This window comes from Palaemon carinicauda, chromosome 16, assembly GCF_036898095.1.
Source record: "Palaemon carinicauda isolate YSFRI2023 chromosome 16, ASM3689809v2, whole genome shotgun sequence".
Lineage (NCBI taxonomy): Eukaryota > Metazoa > Arthropoda > Malacostraca > Decapoda > Palaemonidae > Palaemon > Palaemon carinicauda.
The window spans coordinates 110,171,793-110,197,758 of NC_090740.1; the positions used below are offsets into that span (position 1 = coordinate 110,171,793).

At 43.6% G+C, this 25,966-nt stretch overlaps 1 protein-coding gene across 1 annotated transcript in view; it reads right to left on the reverse strand.

Annotated features, from left to right (window-relative positions):
- Positions 1 to 3,045: 3,045 nt before the first annotated feature.
- LOC137655787 (uncharacterized) overlaps positions 3,046 to 25,966 on the reverse strand; it is a 35,588-nt gene continuing 12,667 nt past the window's right edge. Inside the window, exons 6-8 of the mRNA XM_068389928.1 lie at positions 14,507 to 14,717; positions 14,062 to 14,216; positions 3,046 to 4,432 (exon numbers count right to left, since the gene is read on the reverse strand). Of these exons, the coding sequence (XP_068246029.1) occupies positions 4,349 to 4,432; positions 14,062 to 14,216; positions 14,507 to 14,717 (450 nt within the window). The 3' untranslated portion in view covers positions 3,046 to 4,348. The remainder of the gene's footprint in view (positions 4,433 to 14,061; positions 14,217 to 14,506; positions 14,718 to 25,966) is intronic.

A 25,966-nucleotide genomic window follows, 5' to 3' on the forward strand; every position in this document is an offset into this window, starting at 1 on the left:
GACTTTGAATCTTAAAAAAGTGTATATAACAAATGATAGAATAAATAAAAACAATTAGTTTCTAAAGTTCCTCTTAAAACTAACACAATCCTCTTGAATTCTTTAAGAGAAAGAATGAAAAATTTCTCTCTCTACAGTAGATTGCCTTGCTGGCTCAATTAGAAATTCAGAAATGATTCAGTATCTGAATTTAATTTCAGACAGAAAATCATTTGTAACATTGAATTATGAAGATACAACTCCAAAATCTAATACAAAATGGAGTTTCCTGACTTTTTTTTTCTTTGGAATATTAATTTTATGGTAAATTACGGTAGGTAAACAAGCTGTATACCAGATTTGTTATGTTTTTCACTAACCAATACTTCTCGTTTTAGATGTTCTCAGGGAAGATGCCATACTAAGTGTAGGAACCAAACCTTTTTAGCTGTATGGTATATACGTCCTTTACACCACCTGTTGACGTCTATCTACTATGGTACTTCCCCCAATTTTGGGAGGTAAAAAAGAAAATAAAAGAGAATTTTTTTTTATTGTTCCTCTACTGAACGAGGGACTCAGCCGAGTTTGGTTGGTACTGCTAGGGTGCCACAGATCACCCCTCCACCATTTTCCACCACAAATGAAGCTTCATATGCTCACTCCCCTACTGCTGCTACCTCAGCAGTCACCAAGGGAACCCAAGGTAACGACAGAGCCTACTGGAATTGCATCACAATTGCTCGCCATTCATTTCTATTCCTAACACACACTTTTGCCTCTCATAATCCTCCCATCACCTTGGACTTTCTTCACTCCATCCATCCATCCACCCAAACCTTGGCCTTCCTCTTGCACTTTTCCCATCAACTCTTGCATTCATCATCTTCTTCAGCAGATAGCTATTTCTATTCTCTTTACATGGTCAAACCACCTCAACACATTCTTGTTCACTGTAGCTGCTAATTCAAATTAATTTCTCACACCCATTCTCACCCTCACTACTTTATTTCTAACCCTATCCAATCGAGGTACAACAGCCATACTCCTCAGACACTTCATCTCAAACACATTTTATCCCTGTCGGCTTCATTCCCCACAACTCCGATCCATATACCATAGTTGGTACAATCACTTTCTTGACTGATTACCAAGAGGCTTTAAACATCTTGCCTTGCCTGTCAAAAAAACTGTATTCTAATTTTCTCTTTGTTGCTTGTCCAACAACTTTGCTGCAAGAACTATTGTTGTAGTACAGTACTTGAACGATTTTCTGGTAATTTTCTATTACCCTGAGCTTAACGTCAGAAGACAGCAGTTATTGTATTCATTTTGGCACAGGACATATCTCCATTTTTCTCTCCTGGTATTTTCAAAAGTCAAAACTTTGTTCTCAGCATTACGATCTAAGGTAATCATATGAAGGCCACCCCATCTACATATGTAATACAAGAATGTATGCAGTACTTTCGGTCTTCTGTCTCGCAATCTACAGTAGTTGTTTACAAGAGTGACTAGCTGGAGCAGCCAAGGCTACCAGGCTGTAATCAGCTGATCAAGGTGGCCTGGACCTAGATCAGGACACAAGGTCTCAGTCCTTAAGTACTGCATTTCCAGCTGAACCACACTGGTACCATGTACCTTTCCTGGAGGATGATGTAGCGGGGAAATCCTGTCTCTGTGACTACAGCTAGCCTTCCTTGATTATTTTTACCCCTTCCTTTCTTCTCGTGAGAGGATGAGTCGGAGAACAAAGAAAAGGACAAGGAGGAGCAGGCCCTGCTTCTTCCTCTTTTTAGTTCTCACTTCTGGCCCTGAAAGCAGAGCTTTCGAGACTGGAGCAACCGTCAACAACAACTCTTGCCCAGGGGGAGAAACCACACGGGTTGCTCCTACAGGAAATACAGCATTGGGACACAATGTCACAGGGGAAGGCACACTCACAAGTGCACCCCCCCTCCAACCTGTCAACATTAGTGGCCAGAGGCACAACCACTGACACAGGGAGGAAGCACTGACCCAGGACCTCTTTGCAAAAGGGTCAGGCCAAAGACACAGGGAAAGGGGTGGTGAGCACTGCCACTAGGTCAGGTATTGAGGTCACACTCATAGATTTTATTTTAGATTTGCCCTTACCTTTCTTTATCACAGTCTCCGACCCTGCCACCTTCCCCGCAAAGCCAGAGGCATGACACGGCAGGCACCACCTTCACACCTGGCCCTACAGAAGGTTCTAGGGAGGCCCAAGCCTTCATTAGGTCAAACTTATTGTCAACATCCTGCAGTCAAACCTGAAGTCCCTTCAGCCCTCTTAGAGAAGCAGCAAACACTCGCAGTTTCCAGCAAAGATTGAAAAAGACGCCGATGTTGATCTGCTCTCCTGACACGTGCGGAGTACTTCCTGGGGACCGATCCAGGGGCATAAGCGTAGAGGCATCAGCAGCAGACCGATCCCATATGAAGAGAATAGCAGCTGACCTAGCCTCCAAGGAGAAAACAGCGGCAGACCTACCCTCTAAGGAGAAAACAGTGGCAGAAGCCTTCACTGGTGTCTTCTTGGGCATTGCCTAGTCAGTCTCCGACGAATGCCTAACGCGCTTCTTCCCCTTCACAGCATATGCCTCCAACAATAGACACTTGGCACTAGGGGATGCCTGTGTACAGACATGCCCCCCAACACAAAGCACAATGGGAGTGCGGTTCTCCCTCCGATTTTGACATGAAGCAGTTGCAGCGCCCGACCTTCCTTCACGCAAACACGAATTTCATGTTTCCTTTCCATAAACAACAACAACAACCTTAAAAGCATGAGAAAATAAATCTACAGCTGAAGAGCAGTGCTACATAGATGTGTTAACAGTCAAAGCAAAAGTCAACAGCAAACCAACTGTGAAGAAGGGGCGGGCTTTGCCCCACACCCTTACCAGTGGGATAACCGCTCATTATCCATTTCAACGACCGTTTCCAACTCCCGCCGAATCAGGACGAAGGTTTGTATGTCATGTTAGAACAAATATATATCTGCAGTCTCAAGCTATTGCAAATTAGAATTGTATTTCAGTAGTACCATTTTGTCAAAAAAGAAAATAATGACATATAGGAAATATACAATATAGTCAAACAGCAAATGAAAAATACTTATTTTTATTACTTTACAATTTTACAATATCCATATATACAGCCAATAAATAACACCTTGACCCCTATTCTACCATTTAATCCATTAATAGCTACTCATCCTCCCCATACAAATATACTACCTCTATGGTGCCTTATGTCACAAATTAGACGATAAAAAGGTTTTTTGCAGCTTCTTTTCTTCCTCCCTAAGTTTACACTTGACTTTATTTCAATTTTTATTTGTCTATTCAGACCATATCCTTCAGGCCAACAGCCTTGCTTCTACAAATGAGTTTCGGTGGTGTCATTACACTATTAAACATTGACAAATACAGTGTCCTATGAAATCACGTCAGTGCACCTCACACATTCGTTGCAACATTTTTTCCTACCCGGAGCTGTGTTCATTTTTCAATACCCTTTTACTTTTTCCCATCTTGCTGTCCAACTTCTTTTAATATTAGCTTCAAAGTGCAGGTTTCCCCTGTGGCACTGTGGCATTTAGTAGCCTTCCCACACATCAACGCTAGCATTAAGTAGCCTTCCCACACATCAACACTAGCATCAAGTAGCCTTCCCACACAACAACGCTAGCATTATGTAGCCTTCCCACACATCAACGCTAGCATTAAGTAGCCTTCCCACACAGCAACGCTAGCATTAAGTAGCCTTCCCACACATCAACGCTAGCATTAAGTAGCCTTCCCACACAGCAACGCTAGCATTAAGTAGCCTTCCCACACATCAACGCTAGCATTAAGTAGCCTTCCCACACATCAACGCTAGCATTAAGTAGCCTTCCCACACATCAACGCTAGCATTAAGTAGCCTTCCCACACATCAACGCCAGTCAATAGGGCTCGTATATCCCATAAGTCCAATCCATCATATCATTTGCAGTACTGTACTTTAAAAAGCTTTAAAAAATGTCTTCCAAAATAATATATCATAAAAATGTCTTACACCAGTAATGCTCAGCTAAAAATTATATAAACTTACTAAAACAATTTTAACAAAACATTTATAATAAAAGAAAACAGAAACTCATAAATGTCATGTATAAATGAAATAACTTAATGATACAATAAGATAAATCAGGGTTTCTATAAGTGTTAATGGTGGTAGTAGTGTTACTTTAAAAAATAAAATGGAAGGAATATATTTTGAACTAGTTCATAAATACATAAGAGTTCAGTTTTCATTTCGTAAAGTGTTATTAAGCGTGTTTTTTTGTTCCAACTTCTGATCATTATCCTTCATGTGAACAAGTCTCCTCCTCATTCTCTTGACTAGACATTTGGGAAACCAACTTTTTTATATTAGGTTTCCCCTCCTGAAAAATAAAAATATTCATTTAACAAATAAAAACTATGAATATCAATAAACGTTCTGTCTCCCAAGTACCTCCCCTCTCAGACACTCCACTGATAGAGCAACAATTCTTATTTCAACTGCAAGTTACTATAATTCAACAAACAATGATTTTATTTACAAGGTTTTATAGAGGATTTTTTTCTTAGTGCACATTTTGATGTAATTACAAACAAACAATTGCTGTTAACCCTTTTACCCCCAAGCTATTTGGAACTTTGAAACCCTTAACCCCCAGGCGTTTTTTTTTTTTTTTCAAGCACATTTTTCAGTAATTTTTTTCAAATTGCTCTGACAGCCTTAATTTTCGTCATAGAGAGGTCAGGTTGGTCTCATTCTCTTGGAAAATGCCTGAAGTTTCTAAAAAAAATTATCAAAAATATGCAAGAAAAAATTTAAATAGCTGTTTTTTGCAAGGACGTACCAGTACGTTCATGGGGGTAAAGGGATGAGTTTTGTGAAACGTATCAGTACGTCCTTTGGGGTAAAAGGGTTAACAGTTGTGCATGTACTTGTTTAGCCAAAAAGAAAACCATAATCTTGCATACTGTAATTTTAAGATGATTTCTCATGCAAAATACTTTATTGTAATTTTTTGCATACTGTACATGAATATGAAAAAAAATTGTGATTACCATTACAAATTGCTTACTTAATTACAATTCCATGCCGGACAGCCATGGAAGAATCAAGTACCAAATCTCTTCCTAGAAATGAGTGAAGTAGTGATTATGTATATTGTATATATTCCAGCCACTTTAAGGATGTCTCCTGTCTCATCTTCCAAATTACTTATTACACACTACCGCACTTGGAAGAGCATAGGGTACAGTAATACCTCAACATACGAGCAAAATTTTGAATCGAGATACGAGCACGCTTACAGATGCTTACGATAAATAATAGAGAGCTTGGGAGCACTCTAAGCCTGCATCACTCGTTCAGTTCACGTGGTCGTCGACTTCTGCACACAAATCCTGTGTTGTGTTTGCAATATTTATGTGATTTTCACTGTATTTTTTAACATTCTATGTAATAAGTGATAAGTCCTAAGAAAGCGAGTGATAAGGTCGGAAGTGAGAAGAAAAAATGCATGATGACGATAGAAATAAAGCATGAAACTATCGAGAAACGTGAGCGTAGTGTCCGTGGGAGTGAGTTGGCACATCACCACGAGCTGAGTACATTGATGATATTGTACAATCCTTAAATAGAAAGATGCTATAAAGAGCACAAAGGCATAACTATTGTGTCTGAGTTACGGAAAAATATAAATGACGACATGGTGAGGCTTCTGTTACTGCGGATTGAGGAGAAGCAGCTGGCAGGAGATAGCATTACCGAGACGAATATCTGTGAGAAGGCCAGCACAATCTACGAAGACTTGAAACAAAGGGAAGCAGCTGAGGGTGGGAAGACATTAACGCCTGGGGAGACATTTGAAGCTAGTCGTGGATGGTCCATTCCGATGAATTTATTTCTTCAAGGGAGATTAAGGAAGTGTTGGTTAAGTGGCAGGATGTTTCTGATTTCATTGAAAAGAAACACCCTGATAGATTGTCTACCGGTCGTGCTTTGGCTCTTTTTAACGACACTTGCCTGACTCATTTCCGCAATACTGTACAGTATTTTGAAAGGGAGACAGAAACAAAGCTCCTCAGATAAGTATTTTTTAGAAAAGGACTGTGCCAAGTGAAAGTGAGTCAAAAAAAAGAGCTAAGAAGAGTGAAGAACAGTAAAAAAAAAAAATACATGTAAAAAGTAGATAAGAATAAAAAGGTCTAAAAAAAATAAGCCAATTTCAGTTAAGTTAACTTTAAGAGAAAGTGAGTAAAAAAAAAGAGCTAAGAAGAGTGAAGAACAGTAAAAAAAAAAATATAAATAAAAAGTAGATAAGAATAAAAAGGTTTAAAAAAAAATAAGCCAATTTCAGTTAAGTTAACTTTAAGTTTAAGTCTTACGCTGTGTGAGGAACAGTATTGCATACAGTACCATCCAATTATCTCTCCTTCCCTTCCACCCTCCTCCTCAGCATGCACCGCCATTAGTTGCTATTGTCTCGAAGGTAAGAACTCCATAAAAAAGCCCTATTTTATGCATATCACAGTACTGTAATCCTTTTTATATTTTTTTGAGTGTATGTACAGTGTGTATATACTGTACATTATAGCAATTAAAAAACATGTTGCATTCCATTGTCATTATCATTGATTTGGGTGTTTTTAGAGGACCAGAACAGATTAAATTTTTGTCAGTTATTTTATATGGGAAAAATTGAATTGAGATAAGAGCAAATTGACTTACGAACTTGATCCAAGAACGAATTATACTTATATCTTGAGGTATTACTGTAGTTTCTAATAATGTTCTTAATTTAAGGAACTGTGAGAAAACTAAGTTTTTATATACATAAAACTAATTTTTCATACAGCCAATCAATCTCATTGCACACTTCAGTAAGTCTAGATGGTTCTTTAAACTTTAGACTTAAGGCATTTTGTCAACAATAAAGACACCACACTATCCCAGCACTAGCACTGCCTGATTCCTCCACCATACATCCAATGCCCACTGAATGTTGAATACTGTCGACTGAATGTGCAACAGCAAGATCAATGTGGAGGCGATAGAATGCTATGAATATGACTGATAACAATAACGTGACCATTAAAACTCAACTTTTAAATATTTAACTTAGCCGGTGAATATATAGCTGCAACTCTGTTGCTCGACAGACAACTCTACGGAAAAACTCGCCAGCGATCGCTACACAGGTTGCGGGTGTGCCCAACAGCGCCATCTGTCGACCAGATACCCAGCTCTTATGTAAACAAAGACTCAATTTTCTCTCTGTCGACGTGTCGACAAGACGTACTTTACTCGCTGTTGCTAAACTGGAGTTTTTCACATCTAATTGGTGAAGTACTATATTCTAGTTTTGAGCTTTCGCAATGCAGGTGTTTTATCTTCATCTTAAATCTTGAACTCGTTTTGGATAGATTTAATTATGGTGACAAAGAGAGTATGGACTTTCTTTCACTTTTAAATGGCCGACCCTTCCCTTAGACGAAAGTGTGTTTAGGCTTTTAGTAATTATCTTATCACTTTATAAATTAATTATAGATTTTCCTCTATATATTTTATATCTCTCCGCCTTTAATAGGCCTCTTCGATTAACTTTCCATTTATTATAAACATATAAAAATAAATTTTAATGTTTTGTTTATATGCGACCTTTCCTGAGAGTAGGCGGTCCTAACTTGGAAACCGAAGTTAATCAACGTTGAGCCCTTTATATCGTAAATAGCTTTTAAAGAGCTAAGGATTTAAAACTTTTTAAATATAATATTTTATGAAAGATTTTCTTTGATAGTCTTCATACTGTTTTCAAAGATGAACTAACGTTTAGTTTATTTATGCTACGCAGTTGTTGACGTTCAGGACGTTCAACATGCGCTCTATCGTTACGATAGAGAGAGAGTGTATCACGGTTTCACTTTGCAGTAAGAGTAAATCGATTCTGACGTTTTGTTCATTCTTTCTTAGCTTAAATGTTTTAAATTCTATTTTAAAGGAACTTTTTATTTGAAAAACCTTTCAGTTTTTTCCTTTAGTCAAATAACGTTTTTTTGACGAGATATAATTGGGCTCTTCTCTTAGGTGCAAAATCAAGAGAGAAAGAGAGAGAGAGATAGAGACGGAGGGAGAGAGAGGAGAGAAAACGTTCCGTTCAAGCGGGTAACGTTGTTCTCGAGTTACTCTCGTCCCTAGTCTCTGTACGGGGAGGAAGGATAAAACGTTTTTAGTTTTTTATTCTCGTCCCCAGGCTATGTGCGGTGAGAGATTGAAAACGTAGTTATATGAACTAGTGTTTAGTCTCTTTCCCAGCCACTGAATTTTTTATCTTAATATATGTTTTCTGTTTTTTGCTGGTATTAATGAGCTTGCATTATACGACTGATTTCGCAATTACTACCTTTTAATGAAGGGTAGAATTGCGTGTTTCAGGTAGAAATCAGTAAAAGTTTCGATTTCAGTTAAATAAGTGCAAAACAGAAAATCGAAGTGATAAAGTGATATGCGCAAAGTGTTACAGTGTTGCGTCCGAGGGTTCGTCTGTTCGTGCCTGTCGTTCACCTAGTCCGGGACCTCTTGCATGCTCCCAAGCCCAGGGGAGAAGTAATGTCGAACGACTTATGGGTTCGAGAGGCCTTGATCAACGAACAGACGTGTCCCTCTATGGTATCGGGTGTATCTTACCAAGATCTCCCCTACCATAAGACGAGAGAGACGTTTTTTCTCCTCATCATCCGAAGGCTTTTCGCATAAGAAACCTGTCACAAGGTTTCGAAGCCCTTAAGCGAAAGTCAGTCCTTTCAGGACAGGTCCAGCATCCTGGTTACAGCCATTAGGACAGCTCTGACCCTATGCAGTCATCGGATAACTGCTCGCCGCCTAACAAAAGCGTAACACAGACTCCGAGAGTCTTTTTTGTTGGCAAAGTGTTGCGGTCACAGACGTTACCCTCGTCTCTTACCACAACCTTTTCCGTTGATCCTTAATGGGTTGTATGGCAAGACATGCAGAATATGCTTGCCTCCCTTATGGAAGACTATTCTGCCGATTAGTCCGTTGAGTCTAGCCGTTTATCTCATCGATATCCTGGCTTTCAGCCAACCTAACGTTCCTTTGTGCTTACTGTTGACGTTGGCGTAGCTTAGTCACGTCAGTCAGGTTGTTTGGAACCACACTCGATGCGGTCTCGTGTGGTTTTTCAGCCTTATTTGGACGTTAGGCCACTTGCTGATGCTCCTGTTGACGTTCAAGACGTTCACTAACTATCGGAGTTGACTTGTTTTGACGCTGTGCGTCAACCTCCGCATTCTAGAGTTGTTTTGACTGCTCAGTCTAGGCAGTCAAAGCAGTCTCGAGTGGACGCTGTGCGTCCTCACGCACCTGTTGTGGTTGACAGTTCAGTTGTTGACAGTTCACAGACTGTCAAGCAGTTACATGACGTTGCGTTCTGGTCCGCTACTAATACACCAGTGAGTGTGGACTCTGCTTGTAAAGCATTGCCACCACGGTAGGTCTCTCCCTTGCTTGAGACTCAGCTTTTATCGGACAAGGTTCCTGTAGATGAGGAAGTTGCTGTTCCCCCTCCTACTGATATTCCCTTGAGGACTCTGTCAGATGGAGAGGAGCCTAAAGCTGCTTAGCCCCCTATGGACTTTAATTAAATCATGATGATTTTTTTTTAAGGATCTTTGTCCGGATCTTTTTGTAACTGCTGCTCCTCGTTCGCCTAAACGTCAGAGCTTACACTAGGCCTAGCTACTTCGAAGCCGTTGTTTTTAAGCTAGTGCTTTCTCGCTCTCCTAGAGAGCTTTACGTTGGCTAGGCGACTGGTTTTTCACCAGGAGGAGTTTGGGGGATACAGCCTTTGCTTTCCCTTCTTTTAAACTGGCTTATAGAGCGAGAGTCTGATATGACACGAGAGAAGTTCTCGGCTTGGGAGTTCATGCCTTTGCCCAGATAGACTTCTCAAATCTCGTAGACTCTCCCTGGCGCCTGGCCAGGAGACGCTCCAAGTTTTTTACAGGTCAACTTCACAGCTGTTTTCGAGCCTTTGAAGTTTTGCTGTACAATTATGTCATGCATAAACAAGGCTTTCAGGGATGGAAAGCTGTACCGCCTCAGTCGCTAACCCCGTCTGTTGCCGCACCTGCTCCCGTAGACCCTAAATGGGCTTTGCTGCAAGACATGCAGTCCAAGCTTGCGTCCTTGATAGAGGACTTTAATGCGGAGAAGGTTGCTACCGAACCTTCTGGCCAACAACCTTCCAACCGGTCGGTTGTGCGCCCTGTTGACGCTGAGGTAACCTACTCGCGTCTGCCAGTTGAGGTGGTTCCTCCACCGATGCGACCCAGTGTGGGTTGCCAGCCGCACGTTGACGTTTAGCGACGCTCGGAGGTGGTTGTTGACGTTCAGGACGTTCAACAACCAGCAGAGGTGACTTGTTGTGACGCAGTGCGTCAACCTCAGCAACCCGGTAGGGTGTTGACTGCACAACCCAGACAGTCTAGACAGTCTCGGGTTGACGCTGTGCTTCCTCGCGCACCCATGGTTGTTGACAGTTCACAGACTGTGCAGCAGTTCCATGATGTTGCGTCCGGCTCCGTCACGCATGCACCAGTGCGACCGGACTCAGCGAGCCAGACGTTGCCCACTCCGTTGCCGTTTCCTCATCAGTTTTCGGATGAGGACGTTGCTGAACAACAAGACGATCAGCCCCCAGAATAGATCAAGCCCTGCTATCCATCCAGAAGATGCTGAAGAAGGAACGCTGCTCAGTCAGGCTGTGGATGAGTCTGGTAGGGACGCTGTCATCCGTGGAACAATTTGTGTCACTAGGAAGACTACACCTCCGTCCTCTTCAATACCATCTAGCTTTTCACTGGAAAAAGGACAAGACGCTAGAAGCAGTCTCGATCCCGGTTTCCGAAAAGATAAAGTCTTGTCTGACTTGGTGGAAGGACAATATCAACCTAAGAGAGGGTCTTCCCCTGGCTGTTCAGACTCCCAACCACGTTCTCTTCTCGGACGCATCGGACATGGGCTGGGGCGCGACACTAGACGGTCGGGAATGCTCAGGACTGTGGAACTCGAGTCAGAGGAGCATGCATATCAACTGCAAGGAGCTGTTGGCAGTACATCTGGCCTTGAAAAGCTTCAAGTCTCTCCTTCGAGGCAAAGTGGTGGAAGTTAACTCGGACAACACCACGGCCTTGACGTACATCTCCAACAAGGAGGTACCCACTCACTGACGTTGTACGAGATCGCAAGGAACCTGCTCATCTGGTCAAAAGGTCAAGACATCTCCCTAGTAACGAGGTTCATCCAAGGCGACTTGAACGTCATAGCAGATTGTCTCAGTCGGAAAGGGCAAGTAATTCCAACCGAATGGACCCTCCACAAGGATGTGTGCAAGAGACTTTGGGCCACTTGGGGTAAACCATCCATAGATCTCTTTGCAACCTCGCTGACCAAGAGGCTTCCAATCTATTGCTCTCCAGTCCCGGACCCAGCAGCAATACATATAGATGCTTTCCTCCTAGATTGGTCACATCTGGATCTCTACGCATTCCCACCGTTCAAGATTGTCAACAAGGTACTGCAGAAGTTCGCCTCTCACGAAGGGACAAGGTTGACGTTAGTTGCTTCCCTCTGGCCCGCGAGAGAATGGTTCACCGAGATACTTCGATGGTTAGTAGACGTTCCCAGTAGTCTTCCTCTAAGGGTAGACCTTCTACGTCAGCCACACGTAAAGAAGGTACTCCAAAGCCTCCACGCTCTTCGTCTGACTGCCTTCAGACTATCGAAAGACTCTCGAGAGCTAGAGGCTTTTCGAAGGAAGCAGCCAGTGCGATTGCTAGAGCAAGGAGAGCGTCTTCCATTAGAGTCTACCAATCGAAGTGGGAAGTCTTCCGAGACTGGTGCAAGTCAGTTTCTGTATCCTCGACCAGTACCTCTGTAGCTCAAATAGCTGTTTTTCTCTTATACCTGAGAAAAGGACGATCCCTTTCAGCTCCCACTATCAAGGGCTACAGAAGCATGTTGGCATCGGTCTTCCGGCATAGAGGCTTAGATCTTTCCAAACATAAAGATCTGCAAGACCTCCTTAAGTCTTTTGAGACCACCAAGGAGCGTCGTTTGGCTACCCCTGGATGGAATTTAGACGTGGTACTAAGATTCTTCATGTCAGACAGGTTGGAGCCGTTACAATCAGCCTCCCTGAAAGATCTCACTCTTAAGACTCTTGTCCTGGTATGCTTAGCCTCGGCTAAAAGAGTCAGTGAGATTCATGCCTTCAGCAAGAACATCGGATTTTCGTCAGAAAAAGCCACTTGTTCGCTGCAACTTGGTTTTCTAGCCAAAAATGAGCTGCCTTCTCGGCCTTGGCCTAAATCTTTCGATATCCCCAGCTTATCGGAGATCGTAGGCAATGAACTAGAAAGAGTCTTATGCCCTGTTAGAGCTCTTAAGTTCTATTTAAAGCGTACTAAACCTTTACGAGGCCAATCTGAAGCTTTATGGTGTTCAGTTAAGAAACCATCCTTGCCTATGTCAAAGAATGCTTGGTCAGACTTTATCAGATTGTTTATACGAGAAGCTCATTCACATCTGAGTGAGGAAGACCGAACTTTGCTTAAGGTGAAGACGCACGAAGTTAGAGCTGTAACAACTTCCGTGGCCTTTAAGCAAAATATATCTCTGCAAAGTATAATGGACGCAACCTATTGGAGAAGCAAGTCAGTGTTCGCGTCATTTTACTTGAAAGATGTCCAGTCTCTTTACAAGAACTGCTACACACTGGGACCATTCGTAGCAGCGAGTGCAGTAGTGGGTGAGGGCTCAACCACTACAATTCCCTAATTCCTTATCCTTTTAATCTGTCTCTTGAAATGTTTTTTTATGGGTTGTCCGAAAGGCTAAGAAGCCTTTCGCATCCTGGTTGATTTGGCGGGTGGTCAAAGTCATTTCTTGAGAGCGCCTAGATTAGGGGTTTGATGAGGTCCTGTTGTATGGGTTGCAACCCTTGATACTTCAGCTCCTAGGGGTCGATCAGCATCCTAAGAGGATCGCGAGGCTCCGTAAGGAAGACGTACTTAAAAGGCAGAGTAATTGTTCAAGTCGACTTCCTTACCAGGTACCTATTTATTTTGTTTTTGTTATTTTGATAACTTCTAAAATGAAATAAAAAACTCTTAGCTCATAAAATGTAAACATATATTACTGGTCTCTACCCACCTCCTGGGTGTGAATCAGCTATATATTCACCGGCTAAGTTAAATATTTAAAAATGATATTTTGATTATAAAATAAATTTTTGAATATACTTACCCGGTGAATATAAATTAAATGACCCTCCCTTCCTCCCCAATAGAGACGCAGTGGGACGAGGAGAAAATTGATTCTTTGTTTACATAAGAGCTGGGTATCTGGTCGACAGATGGCGCTGTTGGGCACACCCGCAACCTGTGTAGCGATCGCTGGCGAGTTTTTCCGTAGAGTTGTCTGTCGAGCAACAGAGTTGCAGCTATATATTCACCGGGTAAGTATATTCAAAAATTTATTTTATAATCAAAATATCATATTTACAATTGAATATACAGTATCAGTAACTTGGATGGGATCATGAGGGGTAGATGGAGATGGTTTGGGCATGCTCTTTGCACTTCCCAAGAGAGATTAGTTAACCAAACATTCAGCTGGGTGCCACAAGGCACTAGAAGAATTGGAAGACCCAGGCCTACATGGCTGAGGACTATGAAGTGCGAAGTAGGAGATGATGAATGGAGAAGTATTGAATTAAAAGCTCAAGATAGAGATGACTGGCGAAATTTAACAGAGTCCTATTGCGTCAATAGGCGGCGTAGGAAGAGATGATGAATGAACTTGTGGGGAAAAAAGTTAGATTTTTTCTGAATGGATTAGATTTCTGTTTGGCGGTGAAAATCTCCAAACAACTATTATCTTTCTAAAATATGAGGTTGCCATTTAGTGCACATAATGAGGATCATTTAAACTTACCCTTTTCTCTAATTTTGCAAGATGGGTCATATTCACCACAGGAACAATCGAGGGCCGACCGTGAGCACACTGAAAGGGTAGCTGACATGAGCAGAGAGAGTCTATCAACTCCTGACATTCGGAGAGGGTCAGCTCATCACCAAATTTCACCGCTCCTGTTACAAATGAAATAATTTATCAACACTAAAGCTCTCGAACATTTTTAAGAAAGGGAAATGAAATTCCAAATCATTCTCTAAAGGCATATTAATATATTAAACAAATTCCACAATATTGTAATTTTAAATTTCATAAGTAATTGCAGCAGCTTTCATAATTGTTTTGAATTCCATACCTACATGCTATAATAGTAATTCAACTCACTAGTATTGTATCAATGAAACACTTAAAATAAGTTTAATAATCCAAAACAATACTGGTAAACTTTGAAAGCAAATGTACTTACCTCTACATGCCTGACTATTCATCAAATATTGAAGAGGCTTTGGAATAATGCCAACAACACCGCCCGTTGTATACAGTATGTGGCATAAGTCACGAACAATACTCTCTACAATGGTATCTACTGCTTGGCCGCGTCTATATCGTGACATGTTGGATTCTTTAGGCACTACATAGTTTGGAATGCCATGAAATGAAATCTCTGAATTGCTTGTCTGAAATACAATCGGAAATAAAATGTTACATCATAAAGGAAAGAAATGACTAGTGTTACGCAATGCATAAATTCAAAGAGGTGTTAAAAATTACCAATTTTGGGCAGTAGCTGTAGTGAACGACACCTCGTAGTAATGGGAGATTTTGAGGAGGGAGAAGTCTAATTGGAAAGGGATCTCTGGTAGTGGTATCACTCGCCCCAGTTTTAATACCGACACCCTTTAGGGGTGAGCGAGCTCGGTATATTCCTGGCATTCCATGCAACTTTTTTTCTCTGGTATATTTAGCAGTATTTATACCTTTGAAATGGTGCTTTAAGGAGCATTTCATGGAGCGACACAGGTTAAGCCCAGAAATGACTAGTGTTACGCAATGCAAAAATTCAAAGAGGTGATAAAAATCACCAATTTTACCTTTTCAATATTAATCTTACCCGATAATCATGTAGCTGTCAACTCTGTTGCCGACAGAAATCTACGGTAGGGATACGCCAGCGATCGCTATACAGGTGGGGGTGAACACCACAGCGCCATCTGTGGTCAGGTACTCCAGTACTTCTTGTCAACACCACCTCAATTTTTCCTCTGTCGTGCCTCCGGCTAGACCTACATGGATACGCTGTTGATTCTGGAGTTATTGCTCATGATTTGGTGATGTATTTGCTCTAGAATTTAGCCTTCGCTATTCAGGAAGCTATATCATTAGCTTAGCAAGTTTTTGGAATTAATTTTATTTAATTTTTTATTTAATTTTGGTACGAAGAGAGTATGAACTCTCTTTCACTTTTAAATGGCCGACCCTTCCCTTAGACGGAAGTGTTGGTGTCGAAGAGAGTATAGACTCTCTTAATTTTGCTTAACAAAAGTTATAGATTTATTTTATATCTCTCCGCCTTTTTTAGGCCTCTTTGATTAACTTCCTTAAATTAATTTTTATATTTGTTTATATTCGACCTTTCCTAATAGTAGGCGGTCTTTTCTTGGAACCGAAGTTAATTTACATTGAGCCCGTCATTTCGTTTTACCTGTTAACATATTATGCTATTTTAATGTTTTTGAAAGAATTTCTTTGATAAGTCTCGTACTGTTTTCAAAGTTGAACTAACGTTTTGTTTTGTCTCTGCAGTTGTTGACGTTCAGAACGTTCAACTTGCGCTCTATCGTTACGATAGAGAGAGAGCATTCACGGTGTCACGTTGCAGTAAGAGTAAACCGATTCTAGCGTTTTGTTCATTCTTTCTTAGCTTAAATGGTTTTAATTCTAATAAAGGAACTTTTTAAATATAAAACTTACCCGCTGGTTATATAAAAGAGCTGAAGTCCCTGACGCCAGGGCAGAAAATTCAAATCTCGCGCTATCGAAGATACGCCAGGTGTACCAACCGCACCCTAGCGGTAGAACAGGTGGAACTACACACCAACTCCAGTTCTTCTCTCTGCCGTCATAGCTGACTGACATACAGAAGTTCGCTCTCGTGTTTTTACTCTCTTGGGAAGTTGTTTGGTGATGTACAACGTTCTTTTTTGAGTTTAAGCTATCGTTGATTAATTTTCCTTGGTTCTTATCTTGAAATCTTTTTGTTTGAGATTTTCTTTATTGTTTTTTCCCTTACTTTTTGCTTGTCGGTCTCTCACGTTAACTTTAAATGGCCGACTCCTCCCCTGCTCAGCGTAGGTGTGTTAGTGAGGGTTGTCGTACACGACTTCCTAATGGATCTATTGATCCTCATTCTATTTGTGTAAAATGTAGGGGTAAATTTTGTTCATTAGATGATAGGTGTAATGAGTGTCTTTCCTTAACTAATGATGATTTTGTTAAGTTCGACCATTTGCTTAAAGGTCTTTTCAGGGCCTTCGAAGTTTTTAATTTTTTGGACTAGGCTTTGGGGGCTTTGAGTAAGAGGGTCTCTGATATGACGGAAACGGACACTAGTGGTTTGGTTCATTTGATGTCCTGCTTGGACAAAGGTGTGAGAGATGGCTCCAACGAACTTGCTGCCTTGTTTACAGCTGGAATTCTCAAGAAAAGGGCCACGATGTGCTCCTTCCTCTCCGCAGGAGTGTCTCCTTATCAGAAGACAGGCCTTCTTTTCGCACCTTTGTCTAATTCTTTATTTCCTCAAGAATTAGTGGGCGAGGTGGCTACTGCTCTCACTCAGAAGGCCACACATGACTTAGTTACTCATTCGACTAGGAAAGTTTTGCCTCCGTCATTCTCCTCTCGAAAACCTAAGGAATCTTCTTCTGGGTTTCGTCCTCAGTCCTTTCGTGGGAAGCCCTCTGGAAGAGGCTCTTTTAAACCAGAAGGAAGGAAACCTAGAGGCAGAGGGGGCAAGTCCGGCCGAGGTAAAGTCTGACTGCCCTCTCCTTCAGACAGCAGTGGGGGCCAGGTTGACTCACTTTTGGGAGGCTTGGGAGAGGAATGGAGCGGACCCCTGGTCCGTCCAGGTGTTAAAGGAAGGCTACAAGATCCCCTTCCTGACCAATCCTCCTTTAGTCACAGATCCAGTGGATCTTTCGCCCAAATACAGAGAGGGTCCCAAGAAACAAGCCATGCTTCTACAGATGTCTCTTTTATTAGAGAAACGAGCAATAGAGGAAGTGCAAGATGTTACGTCTCCGGGGTTTTACAACCGCCTTTTTCTAGTACCCAAGAGCTCCGGGGGGTGGAGACCGGTTCTGGACGTAAGTGTGCTCAATGGTTACGTCCAAAACTCGACGTTCACCATGGAGACTCAGAAAACAGTTCTGGCAGCTGTGAGGAAGGACGATTGGATGGTCTCTTTAGATCTTCAGGATGCCTATTTCCACCTTCCGATTCATCCCAGCTGCAGACGTTATCTGAGGTTCATGGACGGAAACAAGGTCTTCCAGTTCAGGGCTCTTTGTTTCGGACTCTGCACGGCTCCTCTATTGTTCACCAAGATCATGCTGAACGTGGCAAGCATGCTGCATTCGAGGGGAATCAGGGCCTCTCTGTATCTGGACGATTGGCTGATAAGAGCCTCCTCAGCCGATTGTTGTTTGAAGGACCTCAAGATGACTTTGGATCTCTCCAGAGAACTGGGTCTCCTGGTGAGCTCGAAAAAATCACAACTCATTCCATCCCAGGAGATTCTTTATTTGGGGATGGAGATTCACAGTCGGAGTTTTCGGGCTTTTCCGTCGTCGGTGAGAATCCAAGCAGCCCTCCTAAAAGTACGAACGTTCCTGAAGAGAGATCTTTGCTCCGTCAGAGATTGGATGAGTCTTCTGGGGACTCTCTCGTCGTTAGAGAAGTTCGTGACCCTGGGGAAGTTGTTCTTGCGTCCTCTTCAGTTTCATCTCAACCGCCATTGGAAGAAAGGGGACAGCCTCGACAGGGATTGCATTCCCATCTCGACTTCCATCAAGTCTCATCTTCAATGGTGGAACAACGAGCCCAGACTGAAAGAAGGCTTGTCTTTACTTCAGAGGAACCAAAACCTCGTGTTGTGTTGCGACGCCTCCAACTCGGGGTGGGGAGCCACTCTAGAGAAGCAGGAACTTTCGGGGACTTGGACGGTGGAGCAAACCTCTCTCCACATCAATCAAAAAGAGCTTTTAGCTATTCATCTGGCTCTCATCGGCTTCGAAAAGCAGATCAGGGGCAAGGTAGTCCAAGTCAATTCGGACAGCACGACAGCTCTGGCCTATATTGCGAAACAAGGCGGGACCCACTCTTGGCCTCTGTTCAAGATTGCAAGACTGCTCCTCATCTGGGCGGAGGAAAGGAAGGTGACTCTTTTGACGCGGTTCATCCAGGGAGTCTACAATGTGAGCGCAGACAGACTCAGCAGGAAAGGTCAGGTTCTCTCCACAGAATGGATTCTGCACCCGGACATCTGCAAGAGTCTGTGGCGGTTATGGGGTCGACCTCTCGTGGATCTCTTTGCCACCGCGAAGACCAAACGACTAGAGTGTTACTGCTCTCCGGTTCCAGATCCCGAAGCTTTTCACATAGACGCTTTTCTGATGAACTGGTCACACATGGAGGTTTATGCCTTTCCTCCGTTCAAGATCCTTTACAAAGTGATTCAGAAGTTCGTTTCACACGGGGAGACCAGAATGACACTGATAGCTCCGTTCTGGCCGTCAAGGAGCTGGTTTCCAGAGGTACTGGAATGGATGGTGGATGTCCCGAGAAGCCTTCCCATGAGACCCGATCTTCTCAGACAACCTCACTTGGCCCGAAATCATCAAAACCTCCGAGCTCTACGTCTGACTGCCTTCAGACTATCGAAAAACTCGCTAGAGCTAGAGGATTTTCGAAGAAGGCAGCCAAGGCAATTGCAAGGGCAAGAAGGTCTTCAACCATCAAGGTGTATCAGTCCAAGTGGGAGTTGTTCAGGGAATGGTGTAGAACTAACGCGATTTCCTCTTCCAGTACATCGCTTTCCCAAATAGCAGATTTTTTCTTGGACCTTAAAACTAAGCATAACTTCTCGTCATCAACTATTAAAGGTTACAGGAGTATGTTGGCGACGGTTTTTCGACACAGGAACCTAGACCTTTCTGATAATAAGGATCTACGAGATTTACTTAGGTCTTTTGATACGACCAAGAAGATTCAAACGGCTCCCATCGCCTGGAATTTGGATGTTGTCCTTAAATTTCTCATGAGTGACAGATTTGAGCCTTTACACTCGGCTTCATTTAAGGACTTAACCTTGAAAACCCTTTTTCTAGTTACCCTCGCCACTGCGAAAAGAGTTAGTGAAGTTCACGCTTTAAGCAAGAACATTGGTTTTCGGAATGGGAAAGCCATTTGTTCTTTGCAACTGGGGTTTCTGGCCAAGAACGAAAACCCTTCTCGACCATGGCCCAAATCCTTCGAGATTTCTAACCTTTCGGATTTGGCTGGCGATGAATTGGAAAGGGTTCTCTGTCCAGTTAGAGCTCTACGGTGTTATGTGGACAGAACTAAGAATCTGAGAGGTAACTCAGACGCTCTGTGGTGTGCAGTTCGGAAACCCTCGATGCCCATGTCCAAGAATGCCTTGTCTTTTTTCGTTAGATTGTTGATTCGAGAAGCTCATGCTCAGTGTGATGAGTCGGATCAGAGGCTCCTCAAAGTCAAGACACATGAAGTCAGAGCGGTAGCGACTTCAGTGGCCTTTAAACAGAACCGTTCTCTGCAAAGTCTGATGGATACAACATTTTGGAGAAGTAAGTCTGTTTTTGCATCCCATTATTTGAAGAATGTTCCGACTCGCTATGAGGACCTTTTTACGTTGGGTCCTTTTATAGCTGCTAATGCGATAGTAGGTGAATGATCTACCACTACGTTCCCTTTTTTCCTAATACCCCTTTTCTATCTCTTGGAACTCGTTTGTTATGGTTGTTTGTGGAGATTGGGCGTCAGTCTTCCGCAATCTTTGATTTGGCTAGGTGGTCAATTTGTTCCTTGAGTGCACCCGGAACAAGGGTATTGGTTGAGGTCCTGTCATGTTATAGGTGTTTGTACCGTTTGACAGCTCCTAGAGATTTTCAGCCCGAGTGGATTACTGGATCTCTTAAGGATAGCGGACGAAATGAGGCAGAGTATCATTGCTGTCAGCTTCCTTATCAGGTGAGAACTGCTTAAGTTTATTGTATGTAACCCTTAAGTGAATTTTCTGTATGTAGCTGTCTCTGACCCGCCACCAAGGGGTGTCAATCAGCTCTTTTATATAACCAGCGGGTAAGTTTTATATTTAAAAATGATATTTTCATAATAAAATAAATTTTTGAATATACTTACCCGCTGGTTATATAAATTTAACACCCTCCCTCCTCCCCTCTAGAGACTACCTATGGTATGGCTATGAGGCATGGAAGAACTGGAGTTGGTGTGTAGTTCCACCTGTTCTACCGCTAGGGTGCGGTTGGTACACCTGGCGTATCTTCGATAGCGCGAGATTTGAATTTTCTGCCCTGGCGTCAGGGACTTCAGCTCTTTTATATAACCAGCGGGTAAGTATATTCAAAAATTTATTTTATTATGAAAATATCATTTTTATTTGGGAAATCTTTCAGTTTTTTTCCTTTAACAATAATATGTTTTAACGATATATATAATTGGGCTCTTCTCTCAGGTTCTAAGTCAAGAGAGAGAGAGAGAGAGAGATAGAGACGGAGGGAGAGAGAGGAGGATAAACGTTTCGTTCAAGCGGGTAACGTTGTTTTCGTTTTAGCTCTTCTCCCTAGTCTCTTTAGGGGAAGAAGGTAAACGTTTCTAGAGTTTTATTCTTGTTCTCAAGCTTTATGCGGTGAGAGATTTTAAACGTAGTTTATTTTGATCTAGTGTTTAGTCTCTTTTCCAGCCACTGAATTATTTATCTTTCATTATGTTTTTCTGTTACATTGTAATACTGTTTTCGCAATTACTAACTTTTAATGAAGGATAGAATTGCGTGTTTCAGGTACAAACCACTTAAAGTTTCGAGTTCAGTGAAATAAGTGCAAACAGAAAATCAAAAGTGATAAAGTGATAAGCGCAGTGTTACAGTGTTGCGTTCGAGGGTTCGTCTGTTCGTGCCAGTTGTTCGCCTAGTCTGGGACCTCTTACAAGCTCCCAAGCCCAGGGGAGAAGTAATGTCGAAGGACTTATGGGTTCAGCAGGCCTTGATCGACGAACAGACGTTTCCCTCCGTGGTTTCGGGTGTAACCAACTCACGTAGCCGACGTGATCACCCCACCCACACAAAGACGAGAGCCCATTTATTCCTCGTCTGCGGAAGAGGTTTCTCGCAGAAACCATGGACCAAATCTTACAGCTTTTAGTGCAAGTCGGTCCCTTCCGCGCAAGTCCAACTCCTAGGTGGTGTCTTTAACACTGGGTCAGTTCGGACTTGCTGCAGTACGACAACTGCACACCTCCCAGAGAGGCAAGGTGGTATCGCAACAGACAGTAACTCAGTCTGTTGCCGCACCAGCTGTTTTAGACCCTCAGTCTCAACGGACAGTAGCTCCGTTTGTTGTTGTCTTTTTTTTTTTTTAAACTCTAGTGGTCTATGCTGCTGACAATGCAGTCTCAGCTTGCGGTGTTGATGCAGGAGTTTCAGGCAGAGAAGGTTAGCACACCTCCTCCTGCGAGCGCTCCTCCACCTCTGCGCAGTCCATCACAGCTAAAAGAGTAAGTGAGATCCACGCCTTCAGCAGGAACATAGTTTTCACATCTGAAACGGCTACATGTTCCTTGCAGCTCGTTTTTTTTTTTTTTTTTTTTTTTTTTTTTTTTTTTTTTTTTTTTTTTTTTTTTTTTTGCTAAAATGAGCTTCCTTCATGTCCTTGGCCTAAGTCGTTCGAGATCCCAAGCCTGTCCAACTTGGTGGGGGACGAACTGGAGAGAGTACTTTGCACAGTTAGAGCTCTTAGGTACTATCTAAAAGGTCATAACCTTTACGAGGACAATCAGAAGCCTTATGGTGTGCTATCAAGAAGCCTTCTCTTCCAAGGTCTAAGAACTCAGTTTCTTACCTATTCAGGCTCCTGATTAGGGAAGCACATTCTCATCTGAAGGAAGAAGACCTTGCTTTGCTGAAGGTAAGGACACATGAAGTGAGAGCTGAGGCTACTTCAGTGGCCCTCAAACAGAACCGTTCTCTGCAGAGTGTTATGGATGCAACCTATTGGAGAAGCAAGTCAGTGTTCGCATCATTCTATCTCAAAGATGTCCAGTCTCTTTACGAGAACTGCTACACCCTGGGACCATTCGTAGCAACGAATGCAGTAGTAGGCGGGGGCTCAGCCACTACATTCCCATAATCCCATAACCTTTTTAACCTTTCTCTTGAATACTTTTTATGGGTTGTACGGTCGGCTAAGAAGCGCTGTGCAGCAACCTCCACTTTCCTTGAGGCAGGAGCCTCTTGCTTTGCGGAAACCTCCTCAACACTTGAGGCAGGAGTCTTATGCTTTGCAGCAACCTACTCTACCCTTGAGGCAGGAGCTTCATGTGTTGCGACAACCTCCTCCATCCTCGAGGCAGCAACCTCTTGCGTTGCGGCAACCTCCCCCATCCTTGAGGCAGCAACCTCAACTCTTGCGGCAGCCACCTCCACTCTTGAGGCAAGAACCTCAACTCTTGAAAGAGCCTCAACTCTTGAGGAACCTCATGCTATGAGGCAGCCGCCTCAACGCATGCAGCAACCGCATTCTTCACAGCATGAGCCTCTCTCTGCGCAGCTACCTCCTCAACCCTTGAGGCAGACGCAACTCTTGAGGCAGGAACTTCACAGGAGCCTCATGCTATGCGGCATCCTCCTCAAACCATGAGGCAGGAGCCTCATGCTTTGCGGCATCCTCCTCAACCCATGAGGCAGGAGCCTCATGCTATGCGACATCCTCCTCTACCCATGAGGCAGCCTCATGCTATGCGGCATCCCCCTCAACCCATGAGGCAGGAGCCTCATGCTATGCGGAATCCTCCTCAACCCATGAGGCAGGAGTCTCATGCTATGAGGAGCCTCATGCTATGCATCCTCCTCAACGCATGCGGCATAAGCCTCATCCCTTGCAGCTTGAGCCTCATCCCATGCAGCATGAGCCTCATACCATGCAGCATGAGCCTCATCCCATGCAGCATGAGCCTCATCCCATGCAGCATAAGCCGCACGCCATGCAACATGCTCTGCTTACCTTACAGCATGCTCTACATACAGCATGCTCTGCATACAGCATGCTCTGCATACCTTACCGCATGCTTCTCAGTCACACATCTTTGGTTGTTGCCAACTCACTAGACTGTCAAGCAGTTTCATAACGTTGCCTTCTAGTCTGCTGCTTTTGCACCAGTGAAACCCTCACTGAGAAAACTTAGCTTTTCTCGGATATGGTTCCTGTAGATGAGAAAGTGCTATTCTCCCTCCTTCTGATATTCCCTTGAGGACTCTGTCATTTGGAGAGGAGCCTTTAGCTGCTTAGCCTCCTATGGACTTTTATTTAAGCATAACATGCTTCCAGGGAGGGTAATGGTTCCACTTCAGTCGCTAACCCCGTCTGTTACCACACCTGCTCCCATAGACCTTGAGCTGTGTTGCAAGACATGCAGTCCAAGCTTAGTCCTTGTTAGAGGATTTTTTGTTTACGGAGTCAGTGTGTCACTGGGAAGACGTTCAACAACCAGCAGAAGTGACTTGTTGTGACGCAGTGCGGCAACCTCAGCAACCCGATAAGGAGTTGTCTTTACGACCCAGACAGTCTAGACAGCTTCGGGTTGTCACTGTACTTCCTCGCTTTCCCATGGTTGACAGTTCACAGACTGTGCAGCAGTACCATGATCTTGTGTCCGGCTCCGTCAGACGACTAGCTTTTAAGAGCTCCCACAAGTCGTCGCTGTCTGGAGATTCTCAGATGGACTATGGATCTGACCAAGGAACTGGGCCTCCTGGTCAATTTTGAGGAGTCCCAGCTCGTCCCATCCCAGACCATTGTCTTCCTGGGTATGGATCTTCAGAGTCGAGCTTTTCGGGCTTTTCCGTCGGCCCCAAAGATCTACTAAGCCCTAGATTGCTTCCAGAGCATGCTGAGAAGGAACCGATGCTCAGTCAGGTAGTGGATGAGTCTAACAGGGACACTTTCATCGCTGGCCCTGTTCATCGAGTTAGGGAGACCCCACCTCCCCCCCCCTTCAGTATCATCTAGCGGCTCACTGGATAAAGGACATGACGCTAGAGACGATCTCAGTTCCTGTTTCCGAAGAGAGGAGGTCTACTCTCACGTGGTGAAAGAACAGCTTTCTTCTCAAGGAAGTCTACCTTTGGCTGTTCAGAAACCCGACCGCCATCTCTTCTCTGACGCATCAGACACGGGCTGGGGTGCGACTTTGGACGGACAGGAATGCTCGGGTACATGGAATCAGGAGCTAAGGACACTTCACATCTATTGCAAGGAGCTGTTGGCGGTTCATCTGGCCTTGTTAAACTTCAAGTCCCTCCAGCTTAACAAGGTGGTGGAGGTGGACTCTGACAACACCACAGCCTTGGCTTACATCTCCAAGCAGGGAGGGACTCTTTCGTGGAAGTTGTTCTAGATCGCAAGGGACCTCCTCATCTGGTTAAAAGATCGAAAGCTCACGCTGGTAACGAGGTTCATTCAGGGCGATATGAATGTCATGGCAGATCGCCTTAGCCGGAAGGGTCAGGTCATCCCCACAGAGTGGACCCTTCACAAGAATGTTTGCAGCAGACTTTGGGCCCTGTGGGGTCAGCCAACCATAGATCTGTTCGCTACCTCGATAACCTAGAGGCTCCCGTTGTATTGTTCTCCGATTCCAGACCCAGCAGCAGTTCACGTGGATGCTTTTCTGCTGGATTGGTCCCATCTTGACCTGTATGCATTCCCGCCGTTCAAGATTGTCAACAGGGTACTTCAGAAGTTCGCCTCTCGCTAAGGGACACGGCTGACGTTGGTTGGCTCCGCTCTGGCCCGCGAGAGAATGGTTCATAGAGGTACTGCAATGGCTGGTCGACATTCCCAGGACTCTTCCTCTAGGAGTGGACCTTCTACGTCTACCTCACGTAAAGAAGGTACATCCAAACCTCCACGCTCTTCGTCTGACTGCCTTCAGACTTTCGAAAGACTCTCAAGAGCTAGGGGCTTTTCGAAGGAGGCAGCCAGAGCAATTGCCAGAGCAAGGAGGACATCTACTCTCAGAGTCTATCAGTCTAAAGGGGAAGTCTTCCGAAGCTGGTACAAGGCCAATGCAGTTTCCTCATCCAGTACCACTGTAACCCAGATTGCTGACTTCCTGTTACATCTAAGGAACGTAAGGTCCCTTTCAGCTCCTACGATTAAGGGTTACAGAAGTATGTTGGCAGCGGTTTTCCGCCACAGAGGCTTGGATCTTTCCACCAACAAGGATCTACAGGACCTCCTTAGGTCTTTTAAGACCTCAAAGGAACGTCGGTTGTCCACTACAGGCTGGAATCTAGACGTGGTCCTAAGGTTCCTTATGTCATCAAGATTTGAACCTCTCCAATCAGCCTCTTTTAAGGACCTCACATTAAAAACTCTTTTCCTCGTGTGCTTGACACCTTCCACATCCTTGTTGATTTGGCGGGTGGTCAATTCTTTCTTGAGAAGCGCCGAGGTTAAAGGTTGTGATGAGGTCCTTTAGTATGGGTTGCAGCCCTTTATACTTCAGCACCTAAGAGTCGTTCAGCATCCTAAGAGGACCGCTACGCTCAGTAAGGAAGACGTACTTAATAAAGGCAGAGTAATGGTTCAAGTCGTCTTCCTTACCAGGT